This window comes from Phaethon aethereus (assembly GCF_964289735.1).
Source record: "Phaethon aethereus genome assembly, chromosome: 2".
NCBI lineage: Eukaryota > Metazoa > Chordata > Aves > Phaethontiformes > Phaethontidae > Phaethon > Phaethon aethereus.
In genome coordinates, this window is record NC_138582.1 from 141,388,335 (window position 1) to 141,408,923 (window position 20,589).

Consider the following 20,589-nt stretch of genomic DNA (forward strand, 5'->3'; position numbering starts at 1 on the left):
ATGCAGAAGGAAATGAAAAACATTAGAGACTATTCCACTAATCCACAATGTCTGATACACTGACACTAATTAATTAAATAAATGGGAGGAAATCATCATCTTAGGAAGTCACTTGTCATATGATAAAAAAAACACCGCCTACTTTATGATCTCTTAAAAATTTTTTTTGAAGCAGCTAGTGTTCATCTCAGAAAAAGTAAAAACAAGCTGGTCAAAAAAATCTTAAGCCAGTTGAGAATGACAAGCAGCCATAAATCCAATCCCGAAGATGCTAGCAATATCATGTTTCCCCTGTTTGGGGACCTCTTTGAAGGAGATTAATACTAGTTTCAAATTAAGACTGTTTACTATTTTAAATTGTTTTACACATTTAAGTATAATTATACTGTAAATAAACCTGCCACTTCAATACATCTATCTTTTCTATCTATGCCCATTTTGATTAAAAAATCACTGTCTTTATATGCATCTTGTACTGGTTAACATCTCTGTTTCCAGATAAGTTCTGAATATGAGTAAGTTTATCTCAGTTGTAGCATTTACCATTGGACATATATAACACTGTTCCTTTAAGCTTTTCTTTTATAAGAAATCTTAAATTTTAAATTGTTTATGGCAAGTATATGCCGCTCTAGTATTTGATGTTTATAATCTCTGATGCTTTGATTCTTAGAGTACTAATGACAGAAGTTATTCAAAGCATTTTAAAATGCAAATGCAGTACTTTGAAGCAAACAGCAATGAAAAATTCTGGACAAAGTTTATCTGACTCTTTTCTGTGAACCTGTAAGGCAACTTCAGTAAAAATATATGTAAAATTAAATTACAAATGCCTAATTACTGGAAGGCTATTACTGAAAAAAAATCACTGAATATTCCATTTTCAGTTATGAATTTGATATTATTTCCCATTGTGACTGCTGGCAATTGTATAATGATACTGAGTAGAAGTTAGCATTGCAAAAATATTTAAGTGTGGAAATCAGTTTGGAAAAACATTAATTCATTCAATGTGCACTCAAGTAAGAGATGTGTGCTATGTGCTCAGACACCTCCCTGTTAACAGGAAGATTCCAGCCACTGAGCTTCAGATCCTACAGCACCAATGGAATCACCATGCACCTACATTCTGGTTATTACAGAGGCAACTTAAGATTTGTGTTGGCAAATACAGTATATGCCTATAGCTAAGGGCTGATCCTATGGGACCTTAACTACCCCAGAAAATCAGACAAACTTATGCCAAGGTCATAATCATGACACACAAGGCAGATACTATTTTTCACTTCATATCCTTTCACAATTAGGGCTCTTAAGTCATGAAAATAAATCAATAAATAGATGCTAAAACAGCCAAATTAGTCAAATTTGACCTCCTAATACTATACCATAATATTCTCATTCATCCCCTTCTCTAGTGATTCCTTAACCTCTCCTTCTCTACAACATTCAAACCATGTCTCCCACCATATGCCCAAGTTCTCCCTGTGTTCCCCAACTAAAGTGATGACACACTAGGACAGGTTCCAAACTACACGTTCTACACTGGACAGCGAGAGACCAAATGCAAAGGATAACTGAAACCTCTTCCTTCCTCAGCACTCATCCTTCCCATCCAGCTGCTCTAAAAAAATAGGCAAGAACGTAATTACCTTAGGCGTACCTCTCTATCAAATCTTGCCATAATGGGTCAATAGGTTACTAGAGGCAATGCTGCTAGAATGGCAGCCAACTGTATCATTTATTTTTGTTAGAAAACCAAGTTAAAAGCTATTAATTTCTGAAATAAAGAAACAGTCAAAAAAATCTAGCTGCTGTGTCATAAAGAACATACCTTACACTAAACAGAAATGAAAGAGAAAATTAGTATTTTCTTTCACTAGCAATACATCCCAAAATAATCTGAGCAGGCCAGGAAAGATCAATGAATTAAAATTAAGATGCAAGCATAAAATGAAAGTATTTTTAAATAAGGAAAGAAAAAAAGATGAAAACTTAAAAATAAAAATAGATAAAAATAGATTACATTTTTAGCATAACATTTTGAGGGGAAAAAACCCACCTCTGTAAGTCAGCAAACTGACTTCTAATTAAACTCTTCAAAATCAGGTTAGATGGTGTTCCTTGGGTAGACAGATTGAGCTCATCTGGTTCACTAAAATCATCCAGGTGAAAGCAAGCCATCTTTTCCAACAATACCTTGCTAAGGGTTAGCCTTCACAGCAATCTTAATGCCCTCCCTCACAATAGAGCAATGCTCTGCATAAATGAAACCTAAAAATTCAAAATATTCCTTTTGGCCTTTACCTCAAAGTTTGGCATCTATGGAAGTTGGAGAACCATCCCACAGTATTAAAGCATACACCGTGCCTCTGAGTTATTTCATTAACTTCTGACTTTGCATTCAAAATTTGGGGGGAAAAAAAACCCAACAAAACCTGCCTCTTGCCTCTCCAGTGAGGCAATTCACACAGAACGTTACAGGACTACTTGCAGAGAAACAGTGCTGGACACAACATGCAAATAGCTATCAAAGCTGAAAAGAAAAAGAAGTAGAAAAAAACCAGCATTTGCTTGCCCCTCTCTACTTCAATTTGTAATGATTTAAACTGACGGTTACTAAAATATTCCATAAAATACATAGTATTTTATAATACAGAATGTAAGTAATAAAACACAATTAAAAAAGAATCTCAGGGAATGCCTCTAAAAAACAGGAAGACATTAGGAGAACTAGGGCAAGAGAAAGATAAGCAAAAAAAAACGAGTTTCTTTCAGCCATCATGTTTTGTGACACAGAAGTCTGCATCCGCTGTGTGCAGCATTCTACTGTTGTGGTGTGGAAACTTGCACATCAGGTTAGGGAATTAAAAAGAATTAGGACATAAATGGCTGAAAAATAGAATACTAACATAAGAAATGAATAATGCATGATGAAGTAACACATGGTACAACATGATGTGGATCAAACGCATGAGTGATTTGGAACTAGGGTGACATTTTTAGAAAATATATGGAGAAGAAATCAGTAGAGGTGTGGGGATAACATGATTCCAGCTCATGGAAGGAAATACTATACTCCAGACACTTGGAAAACCAGATAGTTAAAAAACTGTCCAAAATAGAATGACAAACGTTGAGGGAAAAATGTGATCAACAATGGGATCAAATTGTCAACCCAAAAGCGGGAGAAGAAAGACTGAAGTGGGAGTCTCCATTTTGGACCTGGAAAAGCTAGAAGTGAACACTTAAATTTCACATTCAAGTTGTTCATAAGAAACTCAGTAATAACTGGCCAACAATACAAAACATATGTAAAATAAAATAAAAAAAAAAATCAGATAATGCACTGACTGTAAGACTTCAAATACTCTCAGGAAAATAAATTCCATACATGAGACAAATGAAAGACATCTGTAAGGGACCAATAAAGCCTAGGATGAGTCCAACACTCTGTAAGGAAACGGACTGTTTGCAAAACACCAAAGGAAACAAAGCAACAAGGCAAAGCTGCAAAGGAAACAGACTGGCTGCTGTCACTCACAGATGCAACAAGTCGATATGTTAGTTTCTAAGCGTGAAAGCAGAATGGTGAACAAGACAGAATGGGTGCCCACATGACCCAAAACCACCACCACGGCTGTAAGCAAACCACAGCATTATGCCTCTCTCCTTTCTCTCTAAGACACATCCTTTAAATCAGTTCATCCGACGACAGCAACAGAAGGCAAAACGTTCACTTGCAGCAGTTTTGCTTTGCCAACTCAAAGAAAAGGAAAACCCAGAACTCGTCAACTGACCAAAAGGGGGTAGATAATTCCCAAGAGTCACAAGTGCTCTACTTAAATATTGAGCATTTCCTGAAGTGCTCCTGGAGGACAAAAATTTATACTGTCACCTATTTAATTTCTTCTTCTACACAAGAAGATATACAAGAGTTATCAGTATTACAAATACATGGACAAGAACATGAAATACTGAACACGTGTGTGGCTAGCAGCAATGCTTCAAGTCTACTTCACATATGTGAACTAGCATAGTTCTGGATTTGATCTGCTCCGCCACTTTTTTTTTTTTTTTCAGTAAACCAAGGGCGATTTCTGCATGGCAATTCCAAAAAGCTATTTGAGAATGTGAGTTTAAGCCCAAGAGGGGTCAGAGCACAATGATACTTAACAGAACGTAAGAGATTCCCAGTCATTTTCAGAAGTCATACTTACTCTGACAAGTACTTCAGACATTACACTAGATAGCACTGCTTCCAGTTTCTCCTTTGCTCAATATGTTACTTGTTTAGAAATTTTTTTTAATCATTTGCACAGGCACACAAAGGCAGCAGAGGCCCAGCACATCTGCTTATGCCATTGTATCTCTGTAAATTCAGGGGCTTCACTACATTAGTGTGTGCTGTTTCTGCTAATAGACAGGAAAGATGATGCTTATTAAATTGGTGCTTTTATACCTCTTGGATGTCCACACACATAGGGCTCTTCTTTTCAGCAGTGAGTTTCTGATACCACTAATAGCGCTGGCACCATGAAGTAAGTATTACTTTTCTTCATAAAGGTGACCATGGGAAATTCAGTCAGAACTCCAAGTGCTCCAGGAGTTTGAGGGCACATGCTATCATTAGGAAGGTGTGCATTTCCATTTGAGAATTGCATATAAATAATTCAAAACTAGTGGCAGATTTCACATTAAAAAATTCATTAAATGACTAAAGACACACCTGACAAATCTATTGGTACTATGATAATTTCTTGTGTAAAAAATTTATAGATGTTGTTTTGTGTTGTTATTATTAGATGGCCAAATGTGAAGAACTTAAGATGCTTTGATTCTTCTAGACCTGTAAATCTCACATTTCTTCTCTGAAATAGCACATATTTGATTTTTGTTTCCCTGACCTGCAGCTACAGTGACTGCTCTAGAAAGACATGCAGCTACATGAAATACACAGCAAAGAGGGCCAGCATGAGATTACAACTGGTTTAATTCTGTTTCCCATATAAATGCTTCAGTGATTTTCATTTTTCTCTTATGTCACCTTATAGTTGACACACCGGTATCAATGATAAACTTCACAGTTTCACACTGTACCAAACTACGGTTCATTGATACATATCACACGCATCAAAAACTTTCTAACCGTAACTCTCTCACTCATACAGCCTTTAGCATGCACTTGTTAATGAGAATCTAAAGACAAAAAAATAAAATCAATAAATATCAGAATGCTATGGAATCATTCCAAAGAGGTCATGGCAAGGAGTCATTTCATTATTGCAGAACAGAAGATGACTCTGGTATGAAACATCAGCAGGAAAGAACACTCTCACAAAACAGAATTGGGAAAACTTCCGCGACTACCAAAAAAGTAACCTAATGAAATCACTGCGCTAACTACCAAGAGCATGTATAAAGCAAAACTCTAGGGAAAAAAAAAGCACGGGTTGAAATTGCACAGATAATGTGATCTCTCTCCTGTTAAACACAAACCATGGCCATTTTGCTAAGATAGCAATTTTTAATCCATGATGCCACACAATCCTTATTAAGAGTTCCACATTATAAACATCCTTTGCCAATGAAAAAGTTACAATCAAGCCAGTTGCAGAAAAATTCCTTTGACTCCCTTTGCTTTGATAAAAGGCAGAAAACATATTCTATTGAGGGCATCACACAGGCATAAAATTATTTTAAATAAAGGTAAGAACAGCTGTATAGACACCAGATGGCACACTCCCCCAAAACAGATCAAAGTGAATACCTTAAATGGTACATATCAACTACTATTCAAAATATATCTCTGAAATAATTACTTAACTTTCCGGAAAGCTGGCAGTAATAAAAAGGCAACTGCCAGACAAAAAGAAACAGCAGTAAATGAAAATATGATTATAAAGAGAAACAAGTCAACCATGAAGCTTAATTACAGAGAATTCCAATTTCCCCCTTTTTTTTTAGTTTCTATTCTTTTGAGAATTTTATTTTCTAGAATAGCAAATATTTTGCAACATTCCTGCTGTCAAGCTATACTATCACTGAATCTGGCAATTAACTTGAAACTACTGTTTCTAAGACTTGTACACATAACAGAATTTGAGAACCAGCAGGATTCATCTATATCCCTTTTAACACTAATATTCTCCAAAGCACACGCCTTTGGAGGACTGAAACAGAAGCAGGAGGGCAAAAGGGCGGAAAAAGTCAGTTTGCAGATGTTGCTAAAACAATTCTAATATGGAAAAATGAACTTAAATTTATTTATTTGAAGAAGTGATAGATATGCTACCTTTACTTACAGAGATATTGATATTTACACCACTGGAATATGTCCATCTCTTCATGCCTTTGCTACACCAAAAAAAAGCGATCTTTCATCCATGGGGATTCCTCCCCCCACACCGCTTTCTTGAAAAACAAACAAACGAAACAACCCCCAAACAAACAAACCCAAACGCAAAACTCTGACAGACTTCATTAGCTTGAAGCATTGTGGAAGAGCCGCACCACTTTCCTCCTTTCTAAATTTGATCTCAAGCCAAGAAAGTCCTGTACTATCATGTATCCATGTATTTGGCAGGCTGATTGATCTAGCTTGTATACGTTTGTATTGGCATGTCATAGACTCATCAGTGCTGAAAAACAAGTTTCAGAAAGCTGAGTAACTCCTGATTATTTTGTTCTAGAGCATTAATGTTTCAGTTGACAGCAATGTCTTTTAAGCCGAGTCTGGCACAAACACTACTATTAGATAGTTGCTTTACAAGGTCTTCCAGGGACTTATTTAGAAGTCATATTTAAATGGCTGACCAATCATTGACAATGTTAATTAAAATGAGGACATGGTAAGTATAGATAAGTGTTTTAAAATTATTTGCTGTTTTTATGAAGCAGTGATACTTACACTCAAATTGGAATTGATGTTCTGTTTTCCTCCTGTAGCCATCTTTTATTCAAAACTTCTATCTATGACATCACATAATTAACTTACACAATAGTTGTCTGTAAAGCAGTTCGGTGGAAATGCTTCAGTTAAATACAAGATAACAGTCCTGTTTATCTGTTCATATACTAGGTAAGAAAAAAAATAATCACTCCTCTACTATCTTTTCCTATTTGTAACAAAAGCAAGAAATAATAATTTATTCTAAATAACAGTATTTATTTGTAAAACAAAAGCAGGATACACAACAACTCCCTGTGCTACAATCAGTTTGTAGGTGCTTTGTCAGTAATTTCTTTTCTTATTTTTTAAAACTAATCTACTTAGACCATAGCCCCTCAGGCACAGATTTGTTTTCTTCCATGTTCCAAAGAATGAACAGTACAGTGCTGGCTCATAATTCTTTCCCCAAAACACAGACTTTTTACTGCTAAACAGAAAAATCACTGTCTGTTCATTTGTATTTTACACAATGTAATTATAGAAATAAAACTATCACATTTTCACGTTTTAGATAACGAAAATAAGTTTGGTATCAGACCATCAGAAGGTTTTATTTAAATCCCTCAACAAAATATTCAGTTCCAAAAATGCCTTTACAAAAAGCCCTTTTCACCTTTATAGCACTGTGTAGATACTTTCTGTTCAATAAAAAGGAACCAAAAAATTGAGTTTCCACACAAAAATCCCATACCACCCTCTAATATCCTCATTCAGAGTATGAGAGTCTGACAGCATTTGTTGGATTATGGAATATTGACCAACACAAACACTACTTAAGTTCAAAGGATATACCAGAATTACAGGAAAAAGCATCCCCTACCACTTCTTACAGCACACAGCTAGCCTAATCTGCACGATATTGCTTTAGAAGATGTGCATGAAGGTGACATTTCCTAAAGAAACTCCTTTACATTTCCAGATGACAGCACACATAGCAGGTAAAGCATACTTCATGAAATTTTAAAGAAATTCACTGAAATATACTTAAGAGATTTTTTTCCAAAGGATAGAGGAACACTTAAGTTGCAAAAATATGATACCACACTGACAAAATTACTTATCAATGACATCTTAGATAAACAATAACCTGTGTGTTCTTTTTCAGTTGAGGATAAAAAGGAAGTTAGCAAATTTGTTAAAAGCTGGTTTTTGTAAAGAAGAATCATGTCACAAAAGCTCTGAAAAAATTAACATAGATAGCTGAGTAGATGAAAAGCATTCTCTCAACTTACTGCTGTAAAGCACTACCCATAGCTCTTTAAAGATTTTTTCCAAATAAACAAACTATTATACACTTTTCATCTTTACAATAAAAATGCCCAATATGAAAAATCATACACTTCTGCAATGCAAATGTTAAAATACATCTTCAGGATTTTAACAAATATAAAAAAAGGTTATAGGCATCTACTGGACTACACAGATTAGCTATTGATTTCTATTAGCTAATCATTAGCTATTAATTTCTCTGAAATTAACTATCAGCAGAAATAATGATTTGTGAAGCTTATACAAGTATGCAATTGGAATTATATCGTTTACAGATTTTAAATGAAGCTAGTTTAAAGGGTTATACACTGAAATTCAGAAATTCGTTTAAAAGATCACTAAATATGGCTCGAAATGTATAACCATAAAAAATAAATTAAATTCTGTCCCCAAATACAGCCCTCATACAACAGATTAAAATATAAAGGCCTCATGTCTATTTACATTCATGTATAATTTCGATAGACCCTGACTCAGAGTACCATTCTGGTATGTTTAAATTTACCCTTGTGCATTTAGGTGTATACTCTTACATGGTCTTTCTTAGGAAATTTAAAATCAGAAAGGTCGTCTTTGTAAACTTTAGTCACATTTTAATGTACAATATGGTAGGCGCTCTCTCCAAATGGCTGGACCTTCTCCCTGTCTCAGATGCTGCTCTTGATATAAATGTCCTCCAAAGCATTTGAAAGCTGAGATCGAAATACCAGAGTATTCACAGGGTCGTTTTAAAAAGCTTCTACAGCGCTAGGATGCAAAACACTGCCCTGACACACAATTAATGCAGAGAACTGTACAAGGGAGCAGCATTGCCCCTGCTTCGGTCTTACTTCTCTCACACTTCCAAGTTATAGACAAAAACTGAGCCTCCGGTATCACACAGAAGCTGTGAACACTAGTGTACTCAAATTGCCACAGGTCTCTGGCCTTCACTGTTCTGATGTAAGATTAGATTGAATTAAGACTTGAACAATGTAGTCCCTAGGAGAAAACCTGAGTTTTCTCAATGAGTTGGAAAATGAATATTCCTCACAGCTCTTCCCAGCCAGTAATTAGTGATGAGCCAAGCTTTTTGCACAAGCAGACTGCAGATAGGAAGGCACCTCATTCAAAATAACGCACTCTAAATCTCTGCTAAGAGTATCCTGACACAGATGTAAGGCTAAGTACTTAAGAGACTTAAGATGAGAAAAACCTGAAAAGAACTGTGAAGTTCATAGAGGAAAAGAAAGAGAAGAAATAGTATAGGTTGCAGAAGGTAAAATTAAATGTCCTTATTATTTTTTGCAATACTGCAAAACAAAAGCGAATTGTAAGGTTCCATTTAAAGTGGAAAAAAGCCCACCACTATTTTCTTTAAAAAACAGTTTAGCCCTGGAAAAGAAAATCCACAACACCAGTGCGTTCAGATGCTTCAAAGGGTTAAAAATAAATCAATAAATACATTTATTTCCAGGACTTAAGTACACACATCCATAGTCAGACTGGAGGAGAAACAATAGTAAAATTATGAATACTTCTAAAGGGGTCTCTTACTCTTCAGAGTACCCCAAGCAGACAGAAATTAGAAAAAAAAACCCCAACTATGAATAAGGAAGAAAGCAATTTTTCATGAAAGGGGGTAGCCTTTATCCTAACCTCTGAAATCGGTGTTACCAAATAGGAGCAACAGGACACGCTGATCACAAAGTATCATTCTGGAAATACAATAACATGATTTTTTTTTTTTCATAGAAATAGCATATAGGCTTAGTTAATCATATGCATTTGTATAAAATGTCTTACAGATACCAGTAACACCTAATGCAACTTTATCAAAATAATATTAGGGCTTACCCACAATTTTTGTTGACAAAGTAATGAAGAGTTAACAATAATAAACCACCCCAATGAAATCCAAACATGTAAGATGTATTCTGTTCTTTTCAGTATGTGGCAAAAAAAAACAACTTTCTTTCAATTGGATCAATTCAAGCTAAATTTATGCTTAACAGATGGAAATTCCCTTAAGAGCAACAAATACACAATTCAACAGTCTTATAATTGCACTTTCGATTATAAGTGTAAGCAAGGCTAAGCAGGCTTGCCAGTTCCTTCCAAAATAAAAGTAGATCAAACAAAACACGCCCAGAGGTAGAAAGTACACTAAAGAGAGGACTGTGAAGTAAGTATATTTTCAGATTGTTGATTTTTCTTCTTTATTTTAAACTATTTTAAAGCATTTGAGCAGTGAGTACACAAAGGACTGAATAAGTGTATCTGGTCATCGTTGTTGAAATGCACCCCACAGACGTTCTCTGTGTAGTCAGACTCAAGTAAACTGCATTTGAGAAGTTGTTCAAAGGTCAGGTTTTTTCCCCTCAAATATACAGACAGCCCCAGACCTAATGAATTAAAAAGTATTCTCTTTGAAAAACAAAACAAGCAAGCAAAAAAACCTAACACCAACTTTCCTGGGTTCATAGCAAATGTGAATGGAAGACCCATACTGCCAGGAAGTATCTAGTAAGTCTTCAGAGGTTTGTTATCTTAATTTTTTTATACAGCCTAAGTATACGAAGATAATGAAATTCAGAGCTGAAACGAAGGAATTCAGTCTAGTTCAGAGAAAGAAATCCAGCAGGTGTCAAGGGTGTGAACCTTCTCTTCCATTGTTAAGTAGAAGACAGTAGGAAATAAATAAAATAATAAAAAGAAAAAAGACCCAAACCTGTCAGCTATGGGAAAGCTAAAAGAGTGGAGATAACTTTGACAGAGGAGCCCTGCCCACAGGACAGCAAAGATGTTACCTTGCAAGTCTGTATGTTGTAGAAAGGCAGAGCACTGGAGAGAACTGAAAGAGACTAAAAATTCAAGCCGAGGAACAAAGTCTTCCACAGTACAATGCTGTACCATGCCACCATACCAGTCTACTCAAAGTAAATTTAATCTCTGTATTACATACCATAATGTGTGTAGACATACTCTTTAACACGTGAGGTGCCAAATCACCAGTGCAGCACAGGGTAGCACCTCACAGTGTCACAGCATGAGAGCAACACTTCAGAGCAATCAGATTAAATCTCCATTTAGCACAGAAGGACCTGGGCAGTTATTACATGGGCATTAGAACAAACCAATCTTGTCTTCCTACGGATTTCTGTAAAATGCCTTATATCACTCTTTTGTCTATTACTACTATACTAATAATACAGTCTTTCCTGCAATACTCTTATTTCTCTTTAATCCCATAATCATGATTCCCTACCCCCTAACACCACCATATTAGGTGTAAAAAGAGGGAAGATAGAGAAAGAAGAAAAAGAGGAGAGGAAGAGAGAAAAAAAGAAAAAGGGGAGAGGAGATGCAACGGGTTCAGTAAGCAGGAACACCAGATAAGTCCTTCTGCGTTAACACCAGCATGACAACAGTCAGTTCAACTTACCCAGACAGCTGTAAGAATATACGTGTTCTTACACATAGGGAAGAAGGGAACTTTCCCTCAATGAGAAAAAGAAAGAAAGAAAAAGTTTCTCCCCTACGGACGCTCTCAATTATTCACAAAATTTAATTTTGGACTACTCTCACTCTTAACAGCTTGAGCTATATTAACAATTTTGGCTTGAATCGTTCTTAAAGTTCTTCTGAGTCACAGACCAGATTTAATTAGGTAAATCAAAGCTGTGGCCCAAACACTCCAAATATTTTGAAATGTAATTTTAAAGCAAACATTTAAGGTTAGGCCAGGAAAATACTTGTTTAATAGTATCAGTGTATACTCAAAAGTGTTAAGTACGGTATCTGCTAGTACAAGCGTAAGAAGTCTGGAAAGCCCTTTGAGAAAAATAGAGCTGTGCTGCATGGGAGGTGAAGTATGTCTAACCCTAACATCAGTGGGTTTAAGTATTTCCTGGTACCAAGATGTATATTGGAAGATGAACCACCAGTTTATATATAATTACTACTTATGTCCAAAGGGTCATGGGAACACTACTCACTCCCTAAACTGGACCTAAATTTATGTACATTTTATAGGTGATGTGACACATCACACATAAAAAACCTTGTTTTATGAGGAAGGAGGAGAGCAAAATCTTAAGGATTAGACCACCAGAGAAACTCAATGGAATACAGTGATTAATAAGAAAGTTTTACTTTCAAATGAAAGGAAGATGCTAAATATTTCATTCGTACAGGAAGCAAGCACTTTTGCTTCTCTTCTCTAAAAACTATCCACCACGATGACTAGTAACATTAGGAAGCTAAACAAACTGAAATAACAGGGTCTTGTGATAGTCACAAAATGTGCAGTCAAGTAGGCTGCCCGTACATAAGGAAATGACTAATTACTTTCCAGTTGTAATAGGCACGTTCATACATTTAAATCTTAGCATACAAGAACAAAGTGTCCATACTGCTAAGGTGAAGAACAGCTGTAAAGGCTAAGTTTAAGTGCAAACTGAATTTTCCCTTTTTCTGCAATTAACAGAGGACTTTATGACCTAGGTAAAAGGAAAAGCTTGCACGGATCTTCAGTTCAGTAGCATGTTCCCCAGCTTTTTACTGTAGCAAAACTTTATATTTAACACAAGTAAAAAAGCATTAAACAGAGGCAAGGGAATTCATAACAAAAACAGAATATCAAACAAATTAAAATCCTGCATTCCAAATGTCCAAAACGTAAGTAATCTTAAAGAAAATTATTATGAATATGAGCTGCATAACAACAACTCAACCATCATTTACCGTGTTTCTGATAGGAATTTTCTTCGGTTCTGGTGGCACATCCTGAGGAACAAATTTCACTGGTTCCTTAATCTGCCTCCTTGATCGTTTGGTCCCATCTGGTAAGGTTTCCATGGCAATATCAGCCTCCATGTCACTGCTACCTGCCTGGTCACACTCTGAGCATTGCCTGCAAAGTGGAAGATTTTCTATTTAAAACCGCAGTCACAAAAGCAGAAAAAGAAACATATTGAAGTTTGGGTTTAAAACAAATTCAAAAGTCAAGAAACCCGAAGGACACCTACAGAAGTCCCTCAAACGCGTGATATTTTAAGCAACTAAACAAAAAACAAGGACGACTTTCTTCTTGATTTTTTTTTTCCTGACTGTTTAGACTTTGAAAACCAAGATTTTGAAAATAGGATTTAATCTTCAAGAAAGACGCACCCTATTTCACCATTTGTATCCTACCATATCCCCATTTTTAATGGTGCCCACTGATCTGTACTCTATTCATTATCACAACTGCTGCAGCAGTTTAATCTTTACAATGACACGCTGCTGAGTTCATTCCAATGAGAGTGCTCTTTAGCGGCAGGGACTTAGCAGAAATGTCTGTTAAGAAAATCAATTTTAATATGTATTTTCTAAGGGAGTGGCTTTTAAATCTGAAAAAACAGGCAAGAGACAATTAAAGATATAGAAGCTGGAGATGTGTGTTAACAAACTGTGAATACTGAGTTGAAAAAAATGACTGCTGAGTTTTTTATAAAATATAAAATCACAATCAGAATTTAAAAAGTGAACAGATGCTATGGTAATGCTATTAACAAGCTCCATGACAGAATTAACAAGATGGGAAGTCATCAAGTTTTGTTCTCATTTCCAGAAAATACTCATCTTATGCAAAGTCATAAATGCAGGTGTTAACTGAAACGGTATTAATGAAAATTAGAAATTATACCCATTGATTAAGAGCCAGTTTTTTAATTCCTTCTCACATTACAATTCCAATTCAAAAAACTATAAATCCTTTCAAATAAATTCTAATTCATAACTGTTCTCATATTAAAAATGTTCTTTTTATAATAACAACTAAAAAAAAAAAATCAACATTATGTCCTGCTACTAATTGGCATTAACACATTAAAATTATCTAAACAAAAGGAGGACTTTTTTTTTTGAAGGAGACAAAATACTTTTATTTAATTATTTGAAGTTAAAAGTTAATACACACTTGTGACAAGAAGGCATCCTCATCCCGTATCTGAACAAAAGCAGAAAGTCAAGTATATGTGTTGTGTCTGAGCTGATTTCTTCATATGTGCATGTTCAACAGGAATAGTTTTTCTCCTATGAACTGCAGTAAGGGCTGACACGGTTATCAATTCCATCAACTTTCCATGTTTTCTAATTCTTTCAAACTAATCCAAGCACTACACACTCAGATCATTCCTGTCTATACCAGAAGACAACCGCAGTCATCGCAGTCTGCTAGACAGACCAGTGACTAAAAAATAGTCACAAATAGAGGGGATCCAATCCTGGATATCACTCTCTCCCCTCCCTCATATAAGCATGGAGACTTTATTACTACCCAAAACACAAGGAAGTCAGTTTATGCAGTTTTTGTAATTTGCAAACAGTTTTGGGCCAGCATACAAGTGTGTAATACTGTATTCTTCCTCCTCTCTACAAACCGCGGTTCGCTATCACAGACACAGTATCTATTAATATTTCTAGGCCTCTTTAAGAGGCTAAAATAGAAAACCTGTTAAAAAAATACAATGTACAGTAACCTTCACAAAATGCTTATTACAGTTATATGTCTACATAAATTTGTGTGCATAAACACACACAAATATGTATACACATGCACTTAAGTAAACAAACAAAAGCACACAGACCAAACTACTATTATTGTAAAATTTTACAGAGAAAGCCTCTCCAACGATGTAACAGAAGAGTAAAGCTCTAGAGATAACAGCATTCCCTCAAAATTTTGTGCGTCTGCTTAGCTAAAGCTTACTTTGTGTTCTTTACTTTTATATGCATTGTCTTCCAGTTGTCCAACTCAAAAATCTAAGGAGATTTTCCGTTTGGTAAGCATCAAAGAGCACAGTCCTCCATAATACTGCAGCATCAGTCATGTCATTAATTTATGTAATGGAAAGCACAACTGGAAGTACTTACTATGATCTGCTTATGCAGATGTAAGCAATAGCTATGAAAGTGTTCCTAAAATACTGTGATGAGAAATTCTTACAAAAAGTTTATTTTCCCTTTATTATCATAAAAAAGTATAAATTAAAAAATAAGCATTCTACAACTAACGAGCTGCATAAAAAACGGAAGTTTTTACAAGACAAAAATAGTGGTATGATTTTACAGCAATATTTGGAGCCGGGAGCCCAGTTTCTTGGATCTACCGCCCTGCACCTATGATTTAAGCATTCCTGTTCTTTAGTTCTGTGCTTTAAAAAGGAAAGACACCTTTTCTTCTGCTACATAAGCTCAGGCAATTGTCCAGAAAATACAACTATGCAGACCAGTAAAGTACTTTAGTTTCATTGGGGCCCTATTTAAGAATAAATAAAGTATTGTAACTTTGCTGTTAGCGAGGAAGACAAGAAACATCTCTGCCAACAGATAAAGCACTGCATGCAAGTTTCTGAAATTACATTTTTATGATGGAGCTTGCTCTGAAAAGAGGTGGTACAAGCGTCACAGTAACCAGAAATAGAACAAATCTAGACATACAAAAAAGAAAGTTGCAAAACCATTGTATGGTGGGGAGGTTGGGTGAATCACCAAACAAAACTTCACAAACACATTGAAGGTGAGGGGAAAAAAGGAAAGTTATACACATGAACTTACAAACAACCTCTTAATTTACTGGAATAGGCTCTACTATCACAGGCAACCACATCTTATCAACCCTATTATAAAACAGTCAAGCTTAACTATAAAGTAGTTTGGGTTTTAGCTCCCATAGGGCCCACAGAAAAGCTATTACAGACACACAGTCCTCTGACTTGAAAACAATCTCCTGACTTTCATCTCCTATTATGGCTTATTTCAACATGGTTCTTGAATTTAAAGAACTCTTCACATTCTGCTGTTTAATTCCAACATATTCATAGAAACCAGCCACATGACTCCCCTCCCTTTTAGCTACACTAAGGTCGTGCTTATGTAATTTCACTTCCTCAAGGCCAATCAGGGAATAAGAACCCACCACAACAGGTCACCTTCCCAACGGTTACGACAATCTTTATCTACCTCTAAATTAGCAAGCACCGCATGCAGCACAACCAAATTAACAGGCGAAATGGTGTCAAAGATTCAACTTCTGTACACAGGGGTTTTTTGTTTTTAGTCTGGCCTCACCTAATCTAGACTCAGAGAAAATCAGCAGTGGCAATAATATACCTACTACTAAAATGTGCCTACTAAAATTACTGGAAATGTTTGATCCATCAAGAAGTCTCAGTGATGATGTGAAACTTTCTCACTATACAGAAAGTCTTTCATTAAGCGCTAACAACCTACAGAAGAAAAAAAGTTGCATGGATTTGTTGTGTTTTCAGTCTGACTTAGTACAAGAATTAATAGCAGAGAGACCTTCCCACTTCACAGAGCAAACGATCTTCTCAACTCACTATCAAAAGACAAGACGACCAAGTGAAAAGGAACACACATTATTAATTTTCAAAAATTGTTAATGATCCGGGGTAACACTGAAACTGCAGGATGCAAATGTTTCTGCATCGTCTGGTTTTGTGCATGGGCAGCTTTAAGAAATGTGTGAACCTGTAACAGGACTTTACTTTGGGGCTTTAGTAAGCACGGAAAGACAAAAGAGTACTTTCAGCTTATGAAGTTTTAGAAAGTGAGAGCATTAGATCGTTAAGCTAGAAATTTATAAAGTGAAAAAGTGAATATTTACATCATTGAGAAAACAAGGAGAGGAGCGATAGTTTGAAGATGGGGTGTTTTTCTGGTGAAGTGGAAATGAAAACCGTAGAGAGAAAACCCTGTTATTTCCCCCCAAAAATAGTGCAAACAATGACTTTATGATGCTTCTTTATGCTGCAGCTTTACACATAAAAAAAACCTAAATGCACTTTAACTTATGGGCCTGGCACATGGAAATTTGTGAAATGATGATGAGAAAAGCTGAAGAAACACTGAACACCACTACTTTATAAATGAAAGGTCATGAAGGTGAAGATCTCAAAAAATGGGACTCAAAGCCACCATATTGGTAAATGTAACACAAATCTGGTTTTATTTTTGAAACTTTAATAACAAAGCAAACATCATCTTTGCGATATGAGACACAAAACCAGATAAAAACATAGGAAAATATTTTAATTAAAAAAGGTAACACTACAAAAACTAGGAAAAAATTGAGGTTTTGTTCCTTTATCACATTTTAGATGAATTAGACTGGCTTAACCGTGTTATGGTACACAGTTTCACAGTGGCTTGTGTGATGCAAATACAAAGGATTGAGCCTGAACAAGACAGTCATTCTTATGAACACAACAGGGCATTAGGCCAGAAGAGGGTTTGGAAGAAACCAGCATTCTGTGCACACAGTGCTTACTGTGAAAAGAGTAAATTTAAATCTGTGCTGAGTGAAGACCACTACAGTGCTTCCAGAAAACAGTTCTGTCCTCAGTGTTTAAAAAGGAAAACTGTACAGTTAGTAGTCAAGAGTTTGGTTTGTTTTCAATTAGGAGGAAACAGGTCTCGTAGACATGCTCTGGGGCAAATCACTTCTTGCAAAGTTAGCAAAGAATTAAACCACTTTGAACTTGAGAAACATGGACCATAGCTTTAAGATGACACCTATCCCCTGGTAATTTGAATAAATCACATATTGAATGATGTACTGGAAGTGGAAAAAAGGAGGACTGTTCTCATTCTGGGGATAAAAGACAGTATATATAAACCAAGAATAGTTTGTCAATGAGCTTCAAAGAGCATCTTTCAGACAGTAAAGGTACTGAAAATTTCCCAGTTTCTGAATTTCCCAGTTTCTGAAAATTCCCATTTACCCAAACATCCTTCAATCAGGACAACCGACAAATACATAAAAATGTATATGTTATATGGAATATTACACTGCACTCACACAAGTTAATAATTTTATATCATTATCCAATGACTCAGGATGAGAAGACAATCAAGACACGCTGCATCAGTACTGAATGAGTGGGGTCAGGAATATGAATGAATGTCCAGATACTGAATGAGTGTTCATGGGACTACTGGTCAGGGATTCTACAGTCACTCTGTCCTGCGGCCAACAGCCCCCACAGCAGTTACCACCAAAATAACTTGGCCTTCCAGAAGAAAAATAAAAACCACCAAGCCTAATATGATCATGAGTCCTCGTTTGATATACCTCATTCTCCAGCATTTCATGAGCATATTACCAAAAGTATCACTCTTTTCAGCAATCTAATTTCAATAGGAAGTGCTAGTCCCTTTTGTTAGCTGCCAAGTATTTTCTTAATGAAAATGTCAGTATCTTACAATCAGATTTTGATTCATTCTATTGTTTGTCAACGCCTGTGCATTGCTTTTGTATCAGTTCAGATCATTCTCTACCAGGAAAATACACAGTTCCCAGCCCATTCAGAATGAGCTGGAGCATAAAAGCACACAGAATCACGGAATCATTAAGGTTAAAAAAGACCTTCAAGATTATCAAGTCCAACCACCAACCCAACACCACCACCATGCCCACTAAACCATGTCCTGAAGTGCCACATCTACATGTTTTTTGAACACTTCCAGTAATGGCAACCCCACCACCTCCCTGGGCAGCCTGTTCCACATAATTTGTCAGAGAGAATAACATGACTTAATTTTATGGTAACATGTGAATCAAAAGAATATTCCAGTGTTTAATCAACAGAATTTCAAAGAAATTAAAAATTCCCACATTTTTAAATAAAAGTATCCCACAGCATTTTACTCTACGATTAGAACTGCTGGTCTACTTTTAAAGCACCACATCAAAACAAACAGAAATTAATGCTTGCATGTTTTATTACTTAAAATAGTTATTCCGCTTTTCCTCACAAATCCATTTGAAATGAGGAACAGGCTTTAAACTTACTGTTACAAACAATTTCATTCTAAAATATCCAGGATGTATAAATGTTACCTTGGAAAAAACTGTCAGGCCTCTGAACAGGGGAAATTCTTAACATTATGTGCTTGAAAGCAGTTTCTAAAAAGCTGTGAGACACTGGTGCTCACCAGGTCTAAACTCTTACTATAATTTCCCTAAGACTAAAATGATTATCTCCTTTTAGAAACATTGAGATAACTAACTATAATTTGTGCTTTATTTAACAAATTAGCTTTTAAATATAAAAAAGATTTTTTTCCTTACCATTACATGTAATAGTGGATTTAGTTAAACAATTCCAAAATCTTTTTTGTATACTGTAATTTAAATTTCCATTCAATGCAGAGCATGAAATGGACAAAAAGAATAACTATTAACCAAGCTACGCAGCATCACGCAAATAAACTGAATAATTTTTCATCCTCAAACACGGCATAAAACATGAAGCATATGGAATAAACTCATGCTAAACTACCCAATGTTTAAATAAATATGTACTGATAAAGTATATGACTCAAGCCTTTGCAAAAGGTTTGATGATTAAAGTTAGCAATTATGAGTAAATTATTATCAGTAATAATGAAATAGAAAAAAATAATTGTTTCTTAATTTTTACTTACTATTTTAGAAGAGGACTAGTAAATAAAGTCTTTCAACAAGCTTAGTGTTTCAAGGAATTTCCCGCTATACCCATTTTCTTACTTTGTCTTTTTGCATAAATTCCCATTATGTCCTATACAAATATCTGAAAAGTACATAGACCCCGTATAAAAAAATTGCACTTTTCTTCATAGCTTAATCAAAAGATTAATTTTTTTTATTATTTTGTGTTTTGTGTTTTTATGTATTCAAAACAGCGGGGGCGGGGAGCCTGCTGAACTCAAGCTTGGATTAAATGTCCATTCTATATGGTCTTCTACTGATCCTAAAAAGAATACGTAAATGCATGTCCAATCCCAGCTCAATTTGTCTGCTATAATCTCACACTCCAGAACATGCCTTAGCTAATTAGAAGTAAAAGTTTGTGATCTGAGACATAATTGAAGTATGAAATTCACAACAAAGGTAAGTTACAGCTTTGAAATAAAAGTGTTTTACTACTTAACCTGACCTATTCTGCCTTTAACACCTACTGAGAATTGTAGTCTTACATCTCCTGGACTGAGGGCTTTTAGTGAGCTTTTTCAACCTGGTTAAAAAGCAGAACAAAAATCAAGAACCTCCGGTGCAAATGCAGAAGCTACCAAGAAATTTTTTTAAAAATGCTTCCATATAACATAACTACTTCGTAAATTTGACCAAAGACCTCAAAATACCCTTGAAATAATGAAAAGACCAAAATCACAGACTACATTAAATAATTAAAAAAAAACTAAGTTCAGAAAAATATTAGTCATGGCAAAAAACTTTCTGAGATTTTCAGCTTTTAAAGGAAATCTCTTTTAATTTAAAAACTAAATTTACTGGGACAAATCCAGGTTTTGTCATGTTAAGATATGAAAGAAGAGATACC

General features: G+C 35.4%; 1 protein-coding gene across 1 annotated transcript in view; it reads right to left on the bottom strand.

The window, feature by feature from the left end:
* The window catches only part of PHF14 (PHD finger protein 14), a gene marked incomplete at both ends in the record, with an annotated part of 164,244 nt that overhangs the window by 95,720 nt on the left and 47,935 nt on the right, over window positions 1–20,589 (bottom strand). The window contains 1 exon segment of the mRNA XM_081996362.1: window positions 12,947–13,115. Coding sequence (XP_081852488.1) covers window positions 12,947–13,115 — 169 coding nt within the window.